This window comes from Dicentrarchus labrax, unplaced genomic scaffold (assembly GCF_905237075.1).
Source record: "Dicentrarchus labrax unplaced genomic scaffold, dlabrax2021, whole genome shotgun sequence".
Lineage (NCBI taxonomy): Eukaryota > Metazoa > Chordata > Actinopteri > Moronidae > Dicentrarchus > Dicentrarchus labrax.
Genome location: NW_026136701.1, coordinates 20,530,714 through 20,551,702, shown reverse-complemented (window position 1 = coordinate 20,551,702; position 20,989 = coordinate 20,530,714). Strand labels below are relative to the sequence as shown.

The 20,989-nt window shown below is 41.6% G+C and overlaps 1 protein-coding gene across 12 annotated transcripts in view; it reads right to left on the bottom strand.

Moving 5' to 3' along the window:
• The window catches only part of epb41l3b (erythrocyte membrane protein band 4.1-like 3b), a 56,444-nt gene that overhangs the window by 6,212 nt on the left and 29,243 nt on the right, over nucleotides 1-20,989 (bottom strand). For 4 of the 12 annotated variants that reach the window (XM_051404289.1, XM_051404267.1, XM_051404257.1 and 1 more), the window contains exons 4-22: nucleotides 17,132-17,236; nucleotides 16,923-16,965; nucleotides 16,746-16,821; nucleotides 16,330-16,548; nucleotides 14,840-14,927; nucleotides 13,553-13,597; nucleotides 12,823-12,975; nucleotides 12,231-12,328; nucleotides 11,477-11,652; nucleotides 10,734-10,939; nucleotides 9,693-10,277; nucleotides 8,264-8,317; nucleotides 6,845-6,880; nucleotides 5,369-5,545; nucleotides 4,637-4,699; nucleotides 3,317-4,024; nucleotides 2,434-2,466; nucleotides 2,076-2,153; nucleotides 376-459 (exon numbers count right to left, since the gene is read on the bottom strand). In XM_051404289.1, coding sequence (XP_051260249.1) covers nucleotides 376-459; nucleotides 2,076-2,153; nucleotides 2,434-2,466; nucleotides 3,317-4,024; nucleotides 4,637-4,699; nucleotides 5,369-5,545; nucleotides 6,845-6,880; nucleotides 8,264-8,317; nucleotides 9,693-10,277; nucleotides 10,734-10,939; nucleotides 11,477-11,652; nucleotides 12,231-12,328; nucleotides 12,823-12,975; nucleotides 13,553-13,597; nucleotides 14,840-14,927; nucleotides 16,330-16,548; nucleotides 16,746-16,821; nucleotides 16,923-16,965; nucleotides 17,132-17,236 — 3,027 coding nt within the window. Of the gene's footprint in view, nucleotides 1-375; nucleotides 460-2,075; nucleotides 2,154-2,433; nucleotides 2,467-3,316; nucleotides 4,025-4,636; nucleotides 4,700-5,368; nucleotides 5,546-6,246; nucleotides 6,313-6,844; nucleotides 6,881-8,263; nucleotides 8,318-9,692; nucleotides 10,278-10,733; nucleotides 10,940-11,476; nucleotides 11,653-12,230; nucleotides 12,329-12,822; nucleotides 12,976-13,552; nucleotides 13,598-14,839; nucleotides 14,928-16,329; nucleotides 16,549-16,745; nucleotides 16,822-16,922; nucleotides 16,966-17,131; nucleotides 17,237-20,989 lie in introns of all 12 variants that reach the window. The other 8 variants (XM_051404322.1, XM_051404292.1, XM_051404276.1 and 5 more) reach the window with 8 other exon arrangements.

Below are 20,989 nucleotides of genomic sequence, written 5' to 3'. Positions count from 1 at the left end.
TTGTTCATTTTTACATACCTGCATTTGTTTCTAGAGTTATGTTAAAGGTGGCTGTTACGTTTTAGTCACGGCACATAGAGTCAATATTGGACTTGTGGACACAAACAGTCTAAATGAATACTAATGATAATAATTTATCTGCTGCATGTTTAAAAGAGTAACTATTGCTGATATGTTCCTCATGTCAAGGTGATAATACGTCAGTGTTGGGTTCATAGCTTGTTTCTGATGTCCGCAAGTGGCCATGAAATATCAGTATTTAGGACATTTTTAGAAGCAAATTACAGACAGACACTCTTCACAATAATCTCTCACATCTTTCAAAATGGTGCAAGACATAAAATGGAGGTAATACTAATTATTTTTCATATGTACCTCTGCAGACTCATAGGTGATAGTTTTTGTCTCTGTGTGGATCACAGGCGTCTCTTTGGTACCTGCCTCGACGGCATCAACACTCTAATGGACAAAAAGGATTAAATGGGAACAAATAAGTGCATGAAGAGGGAGAACAGCTGCACCAAAACCATCTGCGCTGTAGTTCAATTAGCTGCCATCTCTGAAACAAATTGCTGTAGGTGTTCACTTTTAACTGTACGTCTTTGTTCTTAAAATAGCTCCACGCTGTTGTACATAAAATCAAATTGACACAAATAAATGCCACATGCTAATAAACTAAGCAAAAGGCTGTCATTGAAGGGTTTAAATCTCTAAACGAGCATGCAGTCATGCATTAGAGTCCCTGATCCAGTGAAGGAGAGGATACTGAAGAATGCAAATCACAAGGTTTCGATCAAGTGTGTGCATCACATCACATTAAAAAGGTCCCCTGATCTGCTCAGCAACAAAGTGTGAAGTTAGCAAGTTGCGACTCATATCCATGCTTTTGGTTGAGGTTCGCCCTTGATTATTAGTGGCAGATTGTGTCGGCAGGAGGGGAGGTTGGAGGTGAGGTTACGGGGCCCAGGCCGAGGCCAGTGGAGCTGCTGCTGGGTTACCTCCGACTGAGACGCGGCTGGAGGTGGATGGGTGAGCGGGGCATCTGAGGTAAGAGGTTCAGTCTGGGTCACTTCATGCGGGCTGGACTTCTGGTCTTCTTCCTCTATTTCTCCTTCTTCCAATACTTCAGTTTGGACCATTTCTTCTGATGCCATAACATCTTCTCTCTCTGAAGCCTTTTCGTCAACACAGTCTTCTGCCAGTTCCGATTTCAGTTCTTCCTCATCATGCTCTTCCAGTTCTTCCCTCTTTCCATCTGCCTCTTCCTCCTCGGTTCTCTCCATTTCATCTTCTGAGCTGTCCATCTGTGCGTAGTAGTACTTCTCTTTTTCAAAGGGCAAAGGTTTCGAGATGTCTGGAAAGGCCTTTTGTCTTTCATCCTCTGCCGGTGAACATTCATCTCTCTCTTCATCCACCTCCTCAATACCATCTTCTAACTCTGTAGGAAACTCTTGTTCCTCAAAAAACTGCACTTCATTGGAAAACTGGACTCTCTTGCCATCTACTTCCGTGTGCTCTCTCTCCCCTGCATTTTCAAAACCTGCCAATTCCTCTTGCAAAGCCTCCAAACAAATCTCTGCTGCTTCCCCTTCTCTGTGTTCCTCCTCTGTTGAAGCCAGCTTCTCTTCCTTTTCACAATCTCTAATGTAAGCTGGAGCAACCATGAATCTGAAAGTATCGTTTTCGTCTTTTGAGGACAACGCTTCTGTCTCAACGCTTGCATCCTCTCCCTCCTCTTTTTCATTTTCTGCTGCTAAGATCAGCACTGAGGACTCTGACAAAGCACCGCTGTCAGACAGGCTTTCATCTAACCCTAAATTTGCCGCTAATGGCTGTTTTTCTTCTACCAGCTCCACAGATGCACACTGGTGAAGCTGCTCTGAAGATGGCGCAATGCCTGGAACACCATACTTTTCTGGTGCATCTCCTAAATCATCGCCACTATTATCATCTTGTAAGACAACTACATAATCTAGCCCCCCCTCTGCAGGCTCCGCTGACATTGTTTTGACTGTGTGCTCCCTTGCAGTGTGCACTGGCTCGGCCTTTGCAGCCTCTGTGGTCTGGATATTCACCGTTGGCCCTGTCGACTTTGCTGGCTCTGCCTCCGTCTCCGTGGCAACCACCGCTTTCTCCTCTGGTTCAGCTGATGTCTGTGAATGAAAATTGTACCATTAAATGATGCTTTTGCTTCATCATGACAAAAAAAAAAAAAAAAAAAAGGATCCACTCATTACAGGGCAGTTTTACATCACATCTGAGAGAGAAAGATGGTTATGTGGGTTATACATCTTCAGACTGTCACTGTGTAAAACCTGATAGATTCACATATAGCAGGTGGAAATATTTAGAAGACAATTAAGGTTCCAGTTACACCAAAACCATTACTGTGCTGTATTTTGAAATCTGGGAGGACCAGAGAGGAGTGGTCACCTTTCGAGAGGAAGAAACCCATCCCAGCGTAGACTGATGAGACAGAAGGATGGATGGACACAAGAACAGAGGGAAAGGAAAAGAGAGGACAGTCACAAGTCATAGTGAACACCAAAAAGAGCAAAGGGAGAGAGGGTGGAAAAATGAAAGGCTTGAAAAGTAAATGTTGTATGGATTGTATGGAATACCATTATGTAGCTCATTAAATCCGCTGAACCTAATGCCAAGTTGAACAAATCCTAAAACCTCAAACTAAAATCCGATTTTTAGAATCGCTGAATCCACCAGAAGCAAATTTTCAACTAATCTGCTTTTGGAAAACTGTTTAAGAACATTGAAATCTCTTTTTACAGTAGGTAGACCCATACAATTGTTTTCCTGACTCGTTACGGAGGCAGAAGGGGATTTTGGAGGATGAGGCTGGGAAAGCTGCAGCGGTGGCACTGAGCCAGGGCTATGAAGTCACCCCTTTCAGGGAACTGATAACAGAGCTGAAAGAAAAGAATGGTGCAGCTGAGCAAAACGGTAGAAAACCAACAAGAGTCAGCCAGAGCTCCCATGTCTTTCCTTATCAGCTATGGGAGCCAGCTGCTGAAGCAAGGGGAGCTGTTTTAGCTATCAACAAACTCAAAACAGTTGTATCAAAAAAAAAAAAAAAAAAAAGAAGAAGCAGCAGGCTTGATTGCAACAGAAACCTGTGGTTCAGCAAGTGTAACAGTAACCGGCGGGTGTTAAGGAGCCGTTAGCCATGCACAGCGCTCGATTACACTGTTAGACGGGTTTGGCTGCTGTTGGAGGGAAGGCAATGGGGTTCAGGGTGGTGGTGGAGATATGGAGGGAGGCAGCCAAAACCGAGTTGTTGCTTTTAGTATTCATACAGTACCACTTCTAAGGATGTAGTTGAAGATTCTGACACTGTGATCTGAGTCAGGCTGGACTTTGACGGCTCCATTTGGACCTCTTTAAAGGTGAAGATTTCTGTTTCCTGCTGCAGAGCGTCAGAAGTCTTCAACTCTTTCACTTCTTTTGTTGACACAGTGATGACCTCTGAAGCCTCGGTCTTCACCTCCTCAGAAATCCATGATGCCATGGCCTTTTTAGGCGAGTCAATACCTTTTATCTGAGTCACGTCATCAGTTTTTATCTCTATCTTCAGACTTGGTGTCTTGACTATTGTGGTTTTGGTTTCTATAATAACAGAAGGGTCTTCTGTAGTTTCAGACGTTTCATTCTCCTCAGCTTCGGCCTCTCCGGGGACTTCAGGCTCCTCTTTTTCTCCCACAGCATTTGTCTCTTCACTCTCTGTGTCTTCTCTATCCTCTGCCTCCTTCAAAATAATGAGCGTCCCTTTCTTGTCACTGATGGCCTGGGACACTTCCTGTCTGACAGCTCCGGGGCTGACCTTCACCAGCGACCGCTCTGACACCTCGTCCTGGGAGTCTGGAGTTTTCTCCTCTACTTCCCTGAGGGTCCCATCCATGAAGACATCATCGTCCATAGTGGTTGACAGACTAATCCCGTGCGGCCCTGAGGAGGTGGCCAAATCTGTAGCAATACTATCCACCACGTATTTCACCAGAAATCCTGTCGCCTGGGGAGACACTTGGCTTATTGGAAATGGATTGTTCAAAGTTAATAGACAGAGGGCATCACACAGCCAAGACGATGAGAATAAGCTCAAGAGACTATATATCTATCTAGAAATGACACATACACAGACTGAGCCCCATAAGTACTTGGACAAAGATGCAGTGTTTGGATGTAGTTTTGAACTTTTTCTGCACAGACATGGTAGAATTATAATCATAATAAAACTATGAAAGTGAAGAGTAATGCTTGAATTTCTATCAGCATTTGATTTCCGCGATACAATTCCCACACACAATTAATTTCCTATATTGGATCAATTTGATTTGATTAATATCAGATGTTGATTTTTAAAAAGGTAAGGGTCAAATTCAAATACTATAGGGTTTTGCTTTGAAAAACTGGACAATGAAGGACATCTAAAGGTTCAGTTTAAATATCAGAGTTAAGAAAAAGGACAGAAAAAGGAAATAAAGTGGAGAAACTGTACATGTGACAGAGTAAGAGCCGAAATACCAAAAACTGTGCCAGTGTCCAGATACGTACGTAGAAAGGGAACACCACACTCACAAAATAAAAGGTTTAACATGTGAAAAACAAAGTGGAAGCAGTTTACCTCAGTGGCTTTAGGTTGCACCTCTTCTTCTGTCTGTTCTCCTTCAGGCTGCTCATCGTCAGTCTAAAGAAGAAAGAAAGAACAATAATTAAAAAGGGCAGACCGATTGAAACGTCAAGAAAGAACATGTCCAGTGTGAGTGTTCAAATGGACATGATCCAGATCCCAAAGCTCTTCCAGAGAAGTCAGCTTCTTTTCATTTCAGTCAGACATGTTTGATGCCAGTGATTAGTCTTCAGAGACTTCAATTAGTGCCGCTCATTTGTCCTGTGTGAGTTCATCAGATTATGTTAAACAAGTAAAAGAGAAACGCTGATAAAACTGCTCCTAACTCACGCACGTAATGTCACTGAGCACAACAATCATATTACTGATTAACGACTGCACCATCCATTACCCAGACAAATTAATGTTAATCAACCGCTGATGAGATATAGTGAAGACATAAAGTGATAAACCAACTCCGAATGACTTTGCAGATTCATTTACTTCCATCAAGGTGCCCATATTCTCCTTTAAGAGACATTTGGAATATAAAATGTACTGCAGCAGACTCATTTTGATGTTGAAAATATGGCTCTAGCCCCATTATGAATATTGAATTTACTGCACTATGACTCATATTGCAAACACTCTTGAGATTGATGTCTTTGTTTTTACAAAAATCTCCTCGGTGATGTCATGCTTCACACACACATGCCGTCATTCAGTCTGCTGTAGATTGCAGCTTACATCCAGCGGCTCTATCATCGGTGCTTCATCCGCTCTGGGTGAGCGTGCGGGGGACGAGGAGAGTCTCTTCTCCCATTCGGTCAGGCCCGGCGTGCTGTCGCCTGTCTCCAGGAAGGAGCGCTTCAGTTCGCTGATGTTGGTCTGGTGCTTGACCATCTCTGCCGGAGACGTAGTGTCCTACAGTAGCCGGTCAACCATGATACAAGGAGATGAGGCCAGGAGCAGTACGGAGGGAACGACGGCCATGCTTTATGTACGCACCGGTAGCTTGCATATCCAACGAATTACCAAACAAACACATAAAATGCAGTTCTGAAAAGGTCTGGAATCCACCATTACAGACCTGAATCAACTGCATTATACGCTTCATTCCTTACGTTTACTGTTCACAGGCCTGTTCAGGAGGCTGTGCAGGCTACCTGTGCAACAACTCGCACAAATAGCAACAAAATAGCAAAAACAAAAGTCCACTCACATGGCAGCTGTAACTAAAAGGAGTAGCAGCTTGTACTTAAATGCTAAGGAAGCATTTAGGACCAGCTTATGAATGACAACAAATGGTTTCATGCATAGATTCACAGATCCAGTTTTACAGGGTTTCGTTAAGCACAACACTCCCAAATCTCATTAGTCCTCTATCTCCACAAACACCGACTTAATCCAGTTTAATTTCTGTTGGTTAACTTCTCACAAAAATCTATTTGGATGCTCACAGCAAGAAATCTGTTAGATAAAAATTTAGTAACTCCAGACAACAGAATCTCACACTGGCACAGCGACTGGTAGGTTAGATCTATTTGATAGCAGTTAGGAATCTTCATACAAAAAAAAAAAACTCCTGCATGCATATTTCAGTCATGCATTGTTTTCTTACCAACCTCTAGCATCAGATTACTATGCTTGATAAAAACGTTTTCCCCTTTTACTCGTCTTATGAAACTATACTGCAAAGACAAAAGAGGGGAGAGGAATTGTAGTTAAAAGGAGCTATGTTAAAGTTTTTTTTTTTTTTTTTTTTTTAGGAGAAATTGGGAGCTTTGTCTTGACATGGCTGTACATGACATGATGGCACTCACTGACAAGTCATGGTAAAAGCCATGGTTAGAAAAACCTTCAAGAAAAAACAAAACAAAAAACAGTGAGATCTGACTCGGGTGCAGAAGCGGGAAAAGAAATATGAACACGACTCCACCATTTACAAATAGAGGCACTTGAGAAATGAGCTGGAATGGCGTGTTTAAAAAAGGCAACAGCTTTGCAGCAGCAGTTGTTAAGAGAATTCAGGCAAGAGTGAATGGTCAGTCTGGTGTGAAGGGCGATAGTGAGTGTCAACAGAAGAGCAGGAGCAGGCAAGCCAAGGCGGAGAGACGGCACAAAGTGACTGATGGCGGATGTTTGAGCGGCTCAGTGCATCTGGTGGTGGTGATGGTGGTGGTGTGATGCACTGAGCAGGGCCATGAAGCGAGCCCAGTGTACCTGAGTCCGCATCTCAGAGTCCTCGTCGGCTTCCGACTGACAGCGAGTAAAGAGCAGAGGACAGAGAGTGTGAGACCAAGAGGAAAGGGATCATTAAAGAGAAGAGACACACAGAATTCAGGTGGGAGGAGAGAGAAGGTGAGCAACAAAAAGTGGCAAGCAGAGAGATAAGAGAAGGTAACGATGTTGGTTGAATTAAAAAAGTAAAGAATACTGTAACAGAAATTAAGCATTCGCTAAACCCCTGCTGAGAACAGCATTTGTCCAATCATAGCCTTAGAAACTGTAAGTGGGCCCGTCAAGCTTCTTATTCACATGTGGAAGTGGTGTGCATGGAGTTGTAACAGAAGTGATAAGGAATAGATTAAACAATGTGTCTGCTGTAACATATGCTACAACCATACCCTAGGATGTGCAGCTAATTAACTTCCAAAGGTAAGGAGTACACCATGAACTACATTAGTTTGTGGGGTGAGAAGTTACAAATAAACCCTGTTTAAAAGGTGTTGTCTTTATCCACTGTGTTTAAGCCAGTCCTGGATGCTATCAGAATTAAGACATAAGCAGTTCTGTCTTGCTCTTTAATGGCCACATCTTAAAACCCTTTATCTTTGAACATTAAAGTGACTAAGTGACAAGCTAAGTGGCTTGTCACTAAGGATTATGGATTATGTTAGAAAAAAAAGTTAGAGTTTGACCTTGCATTTTCCCTTTTAATACTTAACTAAAGCTGTATGTCCAAGGCAAACAGTGAGCATCCTTTTTTATTGTTAGTGTTTTAGCAAGATGTTATGTTTGTAGCCATCAACTGCATTGTTTCAGAAATTATTATTTAAAAAAAAAAAAAAGGTAAATATGCCTCCCTTATGGTTTTGAGCTGCATTCTGTGCCATGAGAGAATAAGAAGCTTGACAGGTTTAGCAACAGTAACTAAGGGGGCGAGGTTTAGTGAATGGTCTACAGAGAGCCGAAGTGAAACCAGAACTTCTGTTCCAGACGTAAGAAAATCTAATTTAAAATCTTATTAACATTTGTATTCATGCTAACAACTAAAAGATCCAGCCTTGGAACAGAGCCTCTCTCAACAGTGTCTTGTTTGGCTCGCTTTATATGTTTAGATAAGGGACTTCTATCGTAGCATTAAGAAGCTAGTCTGGACGTGAGGTCAGGACTTCGGCTCTCTATTGGAATGTAGTCAGTAGAAAAGACATATTTACATACATATAAAGTCTGTTTACAATACATACAAAGAGAAAAACAATAACTAAATGGGCGTGACAAGAAGATGTGATACATGCGTCACATGCACTAATTCTCTTATATCTTTCTTTTTTTACACCTATGATCATTTTATTTCTCTTCTCCGTCAGTACGTTTTTTTCATGCCTTAGATACGACGTCTTTCCTTGATGTACAAACCTCTGTGGCAGTCATCTCTCCATCAAAGGCAAAGTCAGTTTGTTCGCTGTCAGTCTGCTCTCACAAACAGACCAAAACCGTTCCGAGTGGCAAGCAAGAAAACGACAAGAACCCAACTTGTGAACCCTTGTAAATGCATTTACTGTCAACAGAGATTCTTCATAACCACAAATGGAACGAATGGAAATGCACTGGTTGTTTCTGTAAGCTACACATTATCAGACAACACTACAGATAAAAGTAGGAAAAGAACAACAACAACAAAAAAAAAAAAGCAAATAAAAAGTAAGCAAGCAAAACAGACTCAGAGGAAGTTTAAACCTTCGGTCAGTCACTTTGAAATGGAAGTGTAAATTTGCTTTGGATTTGGACAGGGCTCAATCCTGCTAAATATTAATTTAAATTCATTAAAGACCGGTAAAACCTTTGCTGTGTTGTTGCTGGTCAAACATTCAACACTTGATAACAAAAATCGGATTTGGCGATTTTGTTGCCTAACAGTAACCTGACTTTCAGGCCCTCCCCCCTCCTCTCCATGCATGTTGACACTAGGGGTGGTCTGGATGCATTTAACTGTCACAGTCTCTCTGCATTGCAGCATGCATACATTACATAACACCGATCATTTGAGATTCAAAATGGTGTTGCTTTAGGGGTAAAACAAATAAATCACGTTGGCACTATACAGTCAGTTGCTTTTAGTCCTTTTCAGCAGAAGTTTAATTTAAATTATTCATTTTAATTTGTGCTGCTTTGCTTGACTCAAGATAGAAATGCAGAGAGACTTGAGTGCATAGATAAAAATGGAAGTGTTTCCATGCAGCTGGTGTTGATCTTGTAGCAGTCTCTTTCTACACTGTTAAGCCATGAATGTGGATGATAACACTGAGATGGGTTAGGCACAAAACTAGGTTTTTAAATATGAGGTTTGGTGAAGGATTAGTGACTAAATGACGATAGGTGACTTCTTCAAATCCTCATTATCTCTAATAAACACGTTTCCACAGACACTGCAGCGTGACAGTGATACTATTTCATGGTAACTTGACGGATATGCTGCATAAAGCTTACGCACAAATATAGTAAATGTGTCAAAAAGTAGTCAAATATTTGTGTCTAACCATCTCATTAAGGTGTAAATACAAGCCAATCAAATATGAAATGGTAAGACTTGCAGGTTTCATCTCTGTGTACTTGTAATGTTGATGAGGATGTAGTCTACAGGATGAGAGTGTGATCGGGCAGAGATGAGGTTCTGAAAGCAGGAGAACTGACAGACACTGGGACAGACACAGTCTCCAGGTCGGCTCTGAACTGGTGAAACAGCAGAGCAAGATACAGGACAGGATAAGGGGTTAACCGTTATAATGAACTGTTACTCTAAACCAGAGGCCAGTACTGGAACATACAGGCGTACGCACACACACACCTCCTCTTCCTCTGAACTGTCATGGTCATGGTAGCCCTGGGCTATGGAGGCGGTCAGGGAGGCTGCCTTGGGCTCCAGGTAGCAGAGGCACAGCGCCAGGGGGAAGGAGAGGGTGAGGGCGTAAGGGACGGAGAAGGAAGTGGAGAGCAGGAAGAAGAAGATGAAGAGGAAGCACGGGATGAGTGACGGTGATTTAATGGGCAGGAAGTTCTGCGCGCACTCAGGGAGGAAGTGCATCTCTGACAGATCGGGGAAGGTGATGTAGCCGTCGTCATCCAGGAAGGAGGACAGGTCGGGCAGGTGCAGGGAGAAGGAGAAGAGCGTGCCGCCGCGGGGCTTGCCCTGCTCCAGCCTCTGCTTGCGGGCCGAGAGTAGCAGCACCTGCTCGTCCAACAGGGCGGCTTTGCGGTCGGCGAGGGCTTGCCGGCGGCGGCACCCAGCGCTGCTCTTGGCTGGACTGACTGACGAGGCCCGTTTACGCGTGTTCTCCCTGCGCCTCCGCCGTACTTTAGTCGATGAAACGGGAGATGAGGGGAGTGAGAGCTCAGAGCGGTGGGGGTCGGTTGTGTATACACGAGGGGAGCACTGATGGAGGGAAATGTCAACGAAAAAAGATGACGTGTGTGTGTAAATGGAGAGGAGCGAAAGGGAAAGGAGGGGCGAATACGCATGAACACACACACGAGTATAGTGTGGGGTCAAAGGAAGGACAAGAAAAGAAAAGCTAATTAGTAAAGCGCACACAAGATGAGAAGCACTTAGGCCTAGTCTACTGCAGTGGGTTAAGCTGAAAGAAACTGGGAGATTCTCATCAGCCATTAAGAAGTCTATTAAGAAAGAAAACAAACTAAAATCTCAAAAAAGGACTTAAAAAGACAAAAGCAGCTTCTAAGAAACATCAACTGTTTCTTTGACAATCTGGTGGTATATTTGTATATATTACCTCTCTTTGAAATACAACAATTCAAGCCTCTAGACAGTCCCCCTATCCAAATTAAATGCAGCTCTGACTGCACTGATCCCCATTGTAATGTGGTTTACCTTAGTGTCATGTCTGAGCGGTGTTGTGACAACGGGTTCTGGCGTCTCAACTGCGTCCATCTTGGCGTCCTCCTGCTCCGCCTTCTCTTCCTCTGCTTTCTTCTCCGTCGTAACCGTGGTGATGATGTCTCCCTTGGCGATGACTTTGGCTGCTCCGTCAGCGGCATTGTCCTTCATGAGAGTCTCATGGTTCTCCATAATGGGTGCTGGAGGACGGGAAGACAAAGATGAATGTGACGGGCTGGAATTGGTGACGTTTAATGGACACCATGGTTTGTTCTGAACTGCAGGGGAAAACTGTGTGGGTTTGATTTGCTCCTGCACATTGTTCTTATGATACCCATTGTGGCTTTGTCACTGCACTCTAAAAATGTGCAAGACATTTTATCTTTGCAGGCTTTCAGGTGGAAAGCACATTTTTCTTCCCTTTCAGAAGGAAGAAAAAGAGAAGAATACAGAAGAACAAAAACTAATTGGAACTTTTAATAAAAGGTTTATGTCATACTTTCTTGTCACATAATGTAGCAGTAGTGTCTTTTAGTGAGAAAGAGTTCTCCCCACAAATTCAGACATGCTAAATAATCATATCTAAACTTAGGGACATGCAAATTGACACAAAGTAGCTTCTAAAAATATCCCTAAACGAAATAAACTGGATTACTGAACACATTTCAACTTCAAAAGGCATTTCAACTTGGTAGGTAGCTGTAGCCGGTCATTAATCAAAACCGTCAACTTCTCACCTCCATCTAAGCTGCGGGACATGTTGTAGCGTTTGCTGGTGGAGCGTTCGAAGAACGGAGCAGGTCTGATGATCTGAGAGCTGGCCCTGCGGGTCTGAGCCTGCGTTCTGCCGCTGTAGCGAAACTTGGAGCCCAGGCTCAGGAACTTCTTCGGTGGTGCCTCGGGGGATACAAGCCTGTCACAGGTTACAAACACTCACATTAATCACACCAGAAATAAAGCACTTAATTTAAGCTATACGCTTTTCAAATGAGTAGGAGTTCCAATGTTTTACATTCTCCAGAGAGCCCTCAGGCTGGGCTTGCTACTCTAAAGAACTCAAGAGACCATTTTTTTTTGCTGAAAGCAGCACAAAACAACTTTACACACTGTCCAAATGGCAACAACTACTAACAGTCTGGACACAATTTCTATTTCACCACAAAGAAATCATCTACGGTAATTATCAGTACTCTCATGTTTACAAGGCTGGCATGACTGTGATCAATTAAAAACAAAAGATGTCAAAAACTTGAGAAAACAAAGTAATTTGTGTTGGTGAGTCCAACTCTGGACAAAATACTCTTTGCGGTCTTTGAATAATTACTTACAGCCAGAGACCATAAACCATAAACCAGAAATGTTAACGGGAAACAGGTCAACGTAACGGCATCTCAGTGAGGAAAACATTGCTGCTATATATAAAAAAATAACCGACCTACAGCAGTGTAAAAAGCTGTTTCCTATCACAGTCAAAGAGCCTCCATTTCTTACCTGAAGAAGGTGTGGTGCTCGACACAGACCTTCCAGAGCCTTTTGGCAGCGCGATGATTTGGAAGCTTGAAACCAATTGTGCTTTCAAACTGCTCAAACTGCAACAAGGACAAAATACTGTGGTCAGACTCCCTCTATAGGTAACTCTGACCTTGTTTATTCATTTATTTTGAATCCCTTTTACATGCATGTATGTTTATATGTTTATTTCTAACATTGAATCACATCTCAATATGAGTTATTTTTCCTATATTAAACAGCGGAACAAGGCCCACTAAGAACAGACAATCCTGTTTATTTATGATATGCATCATCACAGCATTTCCTTCATAAAATGTCAGTGAAGAGCGGGGTGTCAGTGTGGATCAGTGTGGGTCAGGAGATTTTAGACAGGAATAGGACAGGGTCTCTTAATCACAGAAAATTCTGACCTTCAGAAGCAATCTTTAGAGGCCAAACAAAGAATCAGATGGATCAGGCTTTGCAGCAGATACTTATCAAAATAAATGCCCCAATACTATCCAGCAGATCAGTTCTGGACATCCCTATAAATAAATGTGTTTTTTTTTTTTGTATCTGTAGCTGTTCTCACCTCGCCGGGACGGATTTTTATGTAGAAGTTGTTCCTCTTGTAGGAGATCTTGAGGATTTTGGGCCAAGCAAACCTGTTGATTCGCAATCTGTCTCTGTAGATGAGCAGGCCACTTGCACAGACTCCCAACATGATCTCAACGCCCTCAGAGTCCTGGGAACAACACACACCAAGAAGAACAGCAAAAGATTAGAAATTAGCTTAATGAAACACTTTTATAATGTGTCACTTTAGTATAGGATCCCTGACAATGTCAAAGAAGAAGCCACTGTCCACAACATTGCTCTTCTTTTTGTGTTTCTGCACAACATAAACTCTACAGGATATAGAGGTGGTTCAGGAGCCAGTGCACAGCAGGGTAAAGTAGAATTTAACAGTTTGTGATAATAACAGGGTAAAGCAGGCAGGTGGAGATTGGAATCAGGCATATGATACTCTTATCTTCTCTACGCAGGCTGTGGTGATGTTGACTCAAGGCGCACTGATTGGCAAAAGCAACAGTGAAGTCTTGGGAAATGGTGGATGAAGCACAAAATGATGCTCTTCACTGCACAAAGCATGAGATGAGCAGGTGAAACCAATGGTGACGTTTTGAGAGGGAAGCGCTGGTCCAAAGCAGGAACAATCAGTCTGAAGTAACAGTTGAAATGACCACTTTAGATGTAACCATGCAGAAATAAAAACCACACACACACACACGCAGGTAAGCACATGAGATGCAGCCTCTTACCTCTCCCTCAGCTGGAGCCAAGCATTCATAGAGACTCCCTACCAACTTCGCATTTAATGAGAGAGGAGAGAAGACATATATTTTTTCTTGTGTATCAGAACTGACTCACATATCCAACAGTGAGCAATTGATGTCTGCTCAGTTTGATCAAGGCCGCTTCCTCATCTCTGTCATCTTCTCCATTCTGATCTAAATCTGTGAATGCAATATCCTCTCCATCGCTCACATCTAGACCCATTTTGACTTTCAAAGCGCTTTTGATAACCGATTCATATCAAGAGCAATGACTGTAATTTTCTTTTATGATGACAGCCGTCCTGCCGCTGTAATCCAGCTCTCTCTTTACTGCCTGTGTTCTAATGACGTGTTTGATCCCATCTGGCCGGCGGATTAGAAACGGCAAGGAAAAATCATTCAAGTCAAGCTGGGCTCCAGACCCCACCGCCCTTCTATCCCTCCACCCTGCAGCCCCCAAATCCACAGACAGGCAGCGGTGACATAATGTCAGTAAATCAGCGAAACAGTGGTGGCATGTTAAACTGAGGCACTAACTGTGGCAGCCGTGATGTTTTTGAAGCAGCGGTGTGGTGGTGGCAAGCGTCACTATTCACTGCATGAGTGGAATGCGTTAAAAAGAATATAAAAATCCATATTAAAAACATTTCATTTGCAGATTTCCTAATGCATCTTGGAGACACCCTACATTACTACATTCTTGTAGACTGATTCAGTGAACTACTTAAAGGAATAGTTTGACCTTTTTGGGAATATTTACCTTCTTGCTGAGCGTTAAATATGAGGAATGATACCACTCTATGTCTTTACAGTAAAACTTACCAATTACCTTATGTCTCGTTTGTGCAAATCGTAAAAACAAAAAGGTTTTTCCCGGCAATCTCAAGAGACGTTGTCTACTGCTTGCAGACAAGAAACTGTCCAGCACATAACCCTCAGTAAAACCACAACTCATTGTTAGTATAACTTAGTGCTGGTAGGCGGATTGTCTCAGACAGAGCTAATCTAGATGATTTCCCTTGTGTCCACTATTTGTGCTAAATTAGGCTAACAACTTCTGACTGTAGCTTCATATTTAGCATACTGACATTAGAGTGGCATTGACCTTCTCATCTAACTATTAGCAAGAAAGTGAAAGAGCAGTCTCCAATTTCTAATTCATTTTCCAGTGGGCTTGGATGCAGTATACAGATAAATAATCCTTAAGATACTAAGTTTGACTTGTGAGAGACATTAAATTTGAGGAGGTAGAAGCTTTTAGTGACTTGTTACCTTAGCATGGTGGAGGTCCACACCGTACATGGACAGCTTCTTGGCATTTTCCAGGAAATGAATCTCTGCTTCGGCTGGTGTCATCCCCCTGATAGGTATAGATAGATAAGGTCAACAAGTATAGCAAAGAGAGATTTGATGCTTTCTGACCAATGTGAATATGCAATGCTTAAGATATAGTCCAGTAAGATATATAGTCCAGTAAGATCTAAAATCATCATTATTCACAATTTTATTGCATAAAAGCTTTTGGAAAATGGCTGTTTTTTTATGGATGCTTTTAACTGAAGCACAACCGACTACCATGAGTGCATCCATTTTTAGCATAGATGGTCTTTGGAGAGACTCTAATCCTTGCACTGTCATTGCCTCGTTCCATCCACAGCGCTAGAAAGGACCGCATCAAATTACCCACAAATCATTGTAATACAGGTAGAATGAAGGGCTCAGACAAAGGACAGCCAGCTACATCCATTTACAGGAAAACACAAATCCAATGTCTGGAGACATGCTGCCTTTCAGAGCAGATTATTATTATTCCAGGCTGTAAACATTCACCCAGTTTGACTGAGTGGCTTCAAGTTGTCAGATTCAGGGATTTAAGTTCCTAAATACGCATAATTCAAAATCAGCTTTATATCATGAGCAACAAGGTCCTATGTGATCTCAACATTTTGTGTTAAACCCCCCAATCCCTCACTTTCACCCAAATCTACAATATGTCCATTAATGAATTGATGCCAGAAATATTGTGAAAAAAAAGAAGTATGTATTGTAATTGACGTATCAAAATAAGATAGATCCCCTCCAGACATGTATTAAGACATAAAAGTTGTAACAATAATGTGTGTCTGATATGGGGTAAAATAGGGTACAATTTCCCCATTAAAATCCTTAAAAAGGCATCTACTCCTTCTGCCTCATTAAAATTCCCAAATCTATGAATATGCACATTTTTGTTAACATCTGAAGTTTTGCTGCTGGGCACAAGATGTCTCCTACTTCACTGTAAAGTCCATTCTCAGTGTATGTGCACTGGTGGCTTTATGCTTTTACATCACACTTGCATAAGTTGCAGAGTGGAGAAGGATGGACATCCAAACTATTCCTGATGTCACAAATCACACTCATAGGCCCCGCCCCTTAAAATCTGATTTTCAATGAGGACAGAGAAATTTTCCACTTTCAGCAGATGAATGTGAAAACATCCTTCAAATGTCAAACTCTGCACACATATCACAGAGGGGGCCTTGTCTGTCTCCTCTTAACGTCCAACCACCAAAATCCAGATGAAAGAAGCTCTGAGCTGATAAAAATGTTGATATGCCAATATATATATATATATATATATATATATACACATATACACATACATACATACATACATACATACATACATACACATATATATATATAACTGTATACTTTTGGACTATATTAAAAGCAGTACTTGGCAGATTAAAAAAATAGGAAATAATCCTGAGACTAACTTGTAGGTCTTGTGGAGCTCCATGACCTTCTCCTCTAGCTCTTTGGTCTGGTTGGGTGCGAAGCGCAGTTCGCTGATGTAGTCACTGCCTAATTCCTCTGGGTCGTAGTCTCCCAGCTCAGACTGCACTGTGTAGGAGCCCAGCACTGTGTGGGTGGCAAAGGAGCAGGGCAGACGGCCTGAAACCACATCGTCTCTCAGCTGCAGACACAGGTAGTACCTAAGACAGGAAAAAGAGACAGAAAAGCACAACACTCAAGTCACACTCATTTTATTTTTGTTATCAAATCCAATATCTGGATTTAGGTATCTGAATCAAAAAAATTAAACATTTATAAGAAGGGCTGATGACATTAAAGAATCAAATGTCCACCAACGATCACATAACAATTATTCTAAATTAACTGTTTTACTCACCTTGTGATATCCTCAGTCAGCTGGGAGGGGTCTGGAGGGTAAAACTTTACGTTGAAAGCGAAGTTCCAGGGACCAGCTGAGACGTAGAAAGAACATTAAATTATCAAAGCAGCCTGCAAACATTTTAATTGGCTGTTTGGGATAAAAAAAACACTCGAGTGGCTTTATTAGACTTACTCCTGATCTGCTTCTTCAGCTCCTTGGAAGGGTCGAGCCAATTCTGACAACATAAAACCACAGACACAAAGCATTAATTATCACCAGTTTGTGAGGAAATGACTTGGAACCAAAGTTCCCATAGTAACTCTTATAGAGATTAATCAAACATTAATCCATAACCGTACTCCATAAAACTGATTATTAGCATATCATACATTTTCCTTTACCTTCTGATTCTCTACATCTCTGTATGTGATGCCAAAGTAGTCCCTCTCCAGTAGATTGAGGTGTTCACACACTTTATCAAAAAGCACTTGGCCCTTGGCCCGTTTCTGTGAGGAAAAAACCAAACATATTCAACACTGGGTACAAGGGAAATAGTCAGCGTTATTACTTTTTTATGACCGAGAGGATTGTTTAAAAAGGATTATACCACCAAAACTAATAAGGGTGTTATTATGCCTTAAAAACTTGATTGTAAAACACAAACACGTTTGAATTGGACTGCCTGAGATTGAAGAAAAAGTGTTATGAGTGGCCATATATGTGAACCTATGCCTTATTCAACAATTATCAACATAAACTAAACAGCAACAACAAAATCTGACAATAAAGAAACAATAAAGAACACCAAATAAAACAAGAAAACATAACATACATAACATGCATACAACATTTTACAATCTCAGGCTGTGTAACGATGCCAGTGGATTACATTCCCCTTCTTGCCCTTCATTATCGTGAGATAATTTAACAAAAAATAACTCGGAACAGCAACATGAAATTTTTATTTTCAAGTACAAAACAGTATGATTATGCAACAGAGCAATGTGCTGCATCGCCAGCTGTTTTTTGTAATTCCTGCAGAGGCAAACACTCAAGTGGACCAACTGGGCCACTCTGGATCGATTCTTTCTATAAAAAGCACAACAGTATAAATACACCTTCGCATTCCTGAGCTCAAGGTGAACATCAGCTACGTGAACACTTAAAACCAAATCAATTGCACGTCTCTAGCTGAGTGCCAGGTGTCATCGGCTCACCCCCCACGGGGGGGTTGGACTTCACAGACTCATTTGGCCAGCTCACATGAGGTATTTTAAGGCCTCAAGTGCCACAACACAAGACGCCTCCTTCCTGTTCAGAGCCGAAGCCAGCTCCTTGCGTCTGGATTTACCAGAAACCGCTGGCAGAGCTTCCTCTAGCAGCAGGGGTCGTAGCAGTCCTATGCATCTGTCACATTCACACGTAGGCAGAGCACTGCACACGAATTACATTAAACAATATCTGGCTGGCAGGTATGTAATAGAAGGAGAAGCACTCTTTGGTGCGTTGGTAGAATTATACGAGCATCCGCCCACGTTCTTTCGTCACCTGAAGCATCCTTTTTATGGCGAGAACTCTGAGAACTGGAGTGACTATGCATGCTTTTAAACAGAGCCACAGAGATGCTGGTTGCAGAGAGTTAATCCTACCAGAACATCTTGGAGGGTATTAGCAGAGTTATGTCAGACGACTGCTGCCTTACTGTGACAGTGACACTTAACCCAAGCTTTACTGACAGAACCTACACACACACACACACACACACACACACACACACACACACACACACACACACACACACACACACACACACACACACACACACAAATGGCAACCCTCTGTTTACATTTTAGACACATAGTTGTCTAACAGACGGGCTACGGCAAACAGAAAATATGTTAGGAGTGCAGCAGAGGCAGCTGACAGATCTGGCTTGCATCCTGTCTTCCCTGGGGTTGTTAAGGAGAATAACAGAAGGAAATTAGAAGGAAAATTGATCTCAAATTAGGAAACAAACATCAATCTTGATCAATTTAAAGATATTATCTTTCTAATTTACAGGGAAAACAGCAGCAGAAGCTGGAGTGAGTTTGGAGATTCACAATGATTATATGAAGGAACTAGAACTTGCATCACCAAGCCAGTAAGTACAAGTAAGGCTGCAACTAACAATTATTTTCATTATTCATGAAGGCCGACCATTTTTTCCTTTTATCGATCAATTGTCTGGTCTGTATGTCAGGCAATACAGAAAATGCTTGTTGAAAAGTCTGGGAAACAGTCAAAAATCCAAAGCTTTTCAGTTTACATGATATAAAAACAGAGAAAAGAGCAAATCCTCACATTAGAAAAGCTGGACCTTACTATAACGATTAACTGAATAGTTGCAGATCAATTTTCCTGTCTATTGACTCACTGACTATAATTAAAAGACATCATTTAACATGTAGTCATGTACTTCAGAGGTAGAACAAATATGTGAATTGAAACTGAAGGGATAAAAAAAAAAAAAGAAGCCTAATATTTATAACAACACAGTGAGATGTGGGACTTTTTATCCCCCTCCACTGAGACACAACACCCTCTGAAGTGAAGTGGTAGAGGTTCAGCAGTTCTGTGTCAAGGAAATGATTGGAAACGATTAGTGCAGACATTTTTCCCACAGGAGGAAATTGAGTTGAGCTGAAAAGTACAAGGTCAGGGGGATAAAAATGTCAAATCTTGACATTCTGGACCGGTTTCAAAAGGGATTGGGAGGAGGAAGAGGATTCCCTGGCAATTATCCGAGAATCCTCTGACCTCAATTGTATAATCTGACGCAGCTCATGTCTGCTGTGTTTCACCCTCAGCTGTTGGGACACTTTCGTACAGTTGATTTGTGGAAGTTTTCAGGAAAGCACTCCCACTGGTCCCGATTGTGCCTCACTGGTTGCTTTGATAACTCCTCTGGTAAGTAAGGAATTAGGCATCTGTTTGTTCTCTCTTGCTTTTTATTGTAATGAATGTTAAAGAAGCCTCTTCAGTCAAGGTGTGGCCGATTGTATAAAATATACATGTGATGACATTACTGTGATTGTGAGTATTGTCTAAATACCAGCCTTCCCTAGGTGTGACTCACGCCTGCTGCTCCAATTAACACATTTGTACTATTGCTGTTTATAATAAAAAGGTACCAGATTCTGTCATGAGCTTATCGAGACTACCCAGCCAGTGATAGGAGAGGGATACTACAAAGGCTTGCTCAAGTGTCTTTGGGAAGCCTGATTTTATTCACATCTTCTGTAATCTATAATCTATTGTATGGAGTACCTCACTTTGGAATCACACCTCCTTTTCTTTTTTTAAAATCAACGTTTTAACCAACTACAGATCTTCTCACAGGATGGAAATTAGGGATATGTATAGTAAAATGACCAGTGACATCTTAATGACATTAATTTGGGTCAAGATATATAGAGAAAACTATAATAAAAAAAGAGTAAGATCTGTAGTTAGTCGCTAATAAAATGACTGGGGGCTGTGCAACAACTCTAAGTTTGAATGGTTAATTAAAAAATTCTTAAATATCTGAAAATAATCAAAATGAAATAATCCAAAATCAAAAGATATTCAATTGATTATGACATAAACAGAAAAGGAAGCAGCTGGAACTAGTAAATTTAAATGTTTTTACATGTTTGCTTAATAAATATTTAAAAAATGACTGTTGTCCATTCATTTCCTGATTATTAGTTTGTTCTACATTAGACAACATCCTAACAGACAAATAGTAAAGTGTGTGTGGGAGCTTCATGTACAGCTGTAGGTGTTTTTACAAGAGGAAAAACTTTAGAATATCTCAGGTTTTCTGGACAGATAACTCAACCTTTCCAGTTCATCTGCATTTTCTTTCTCTACTTGCTCCTCCTGCTCACATCCCCCCTCTGATGCACTCTAATCTGAGGTCAGCTCTAAGTATTCCCATCTATCGGGTGTTAGTGTTGGGACAAAGTGAGGTAGGCTGAGACTTATTCCAGGGAACCATCAACGCAGGCCGGAGATTACAGGCTATTAAACAGATGGGACATGGTTTATTCAATACTCTGCACTTGCTATTAGACACAAATACACACTGTAAACAGCAATGTTTACATTTCTTCAGTGTGTTTTAGTAAGTAGGTACACATTACCAGAGATTCCACTAGATTAAATAATAATTAGGAAGCGAGAGTATGAGATTCTTTAAAGTGAAATAATTACAGCCGCCCAAAAAGGCCAAT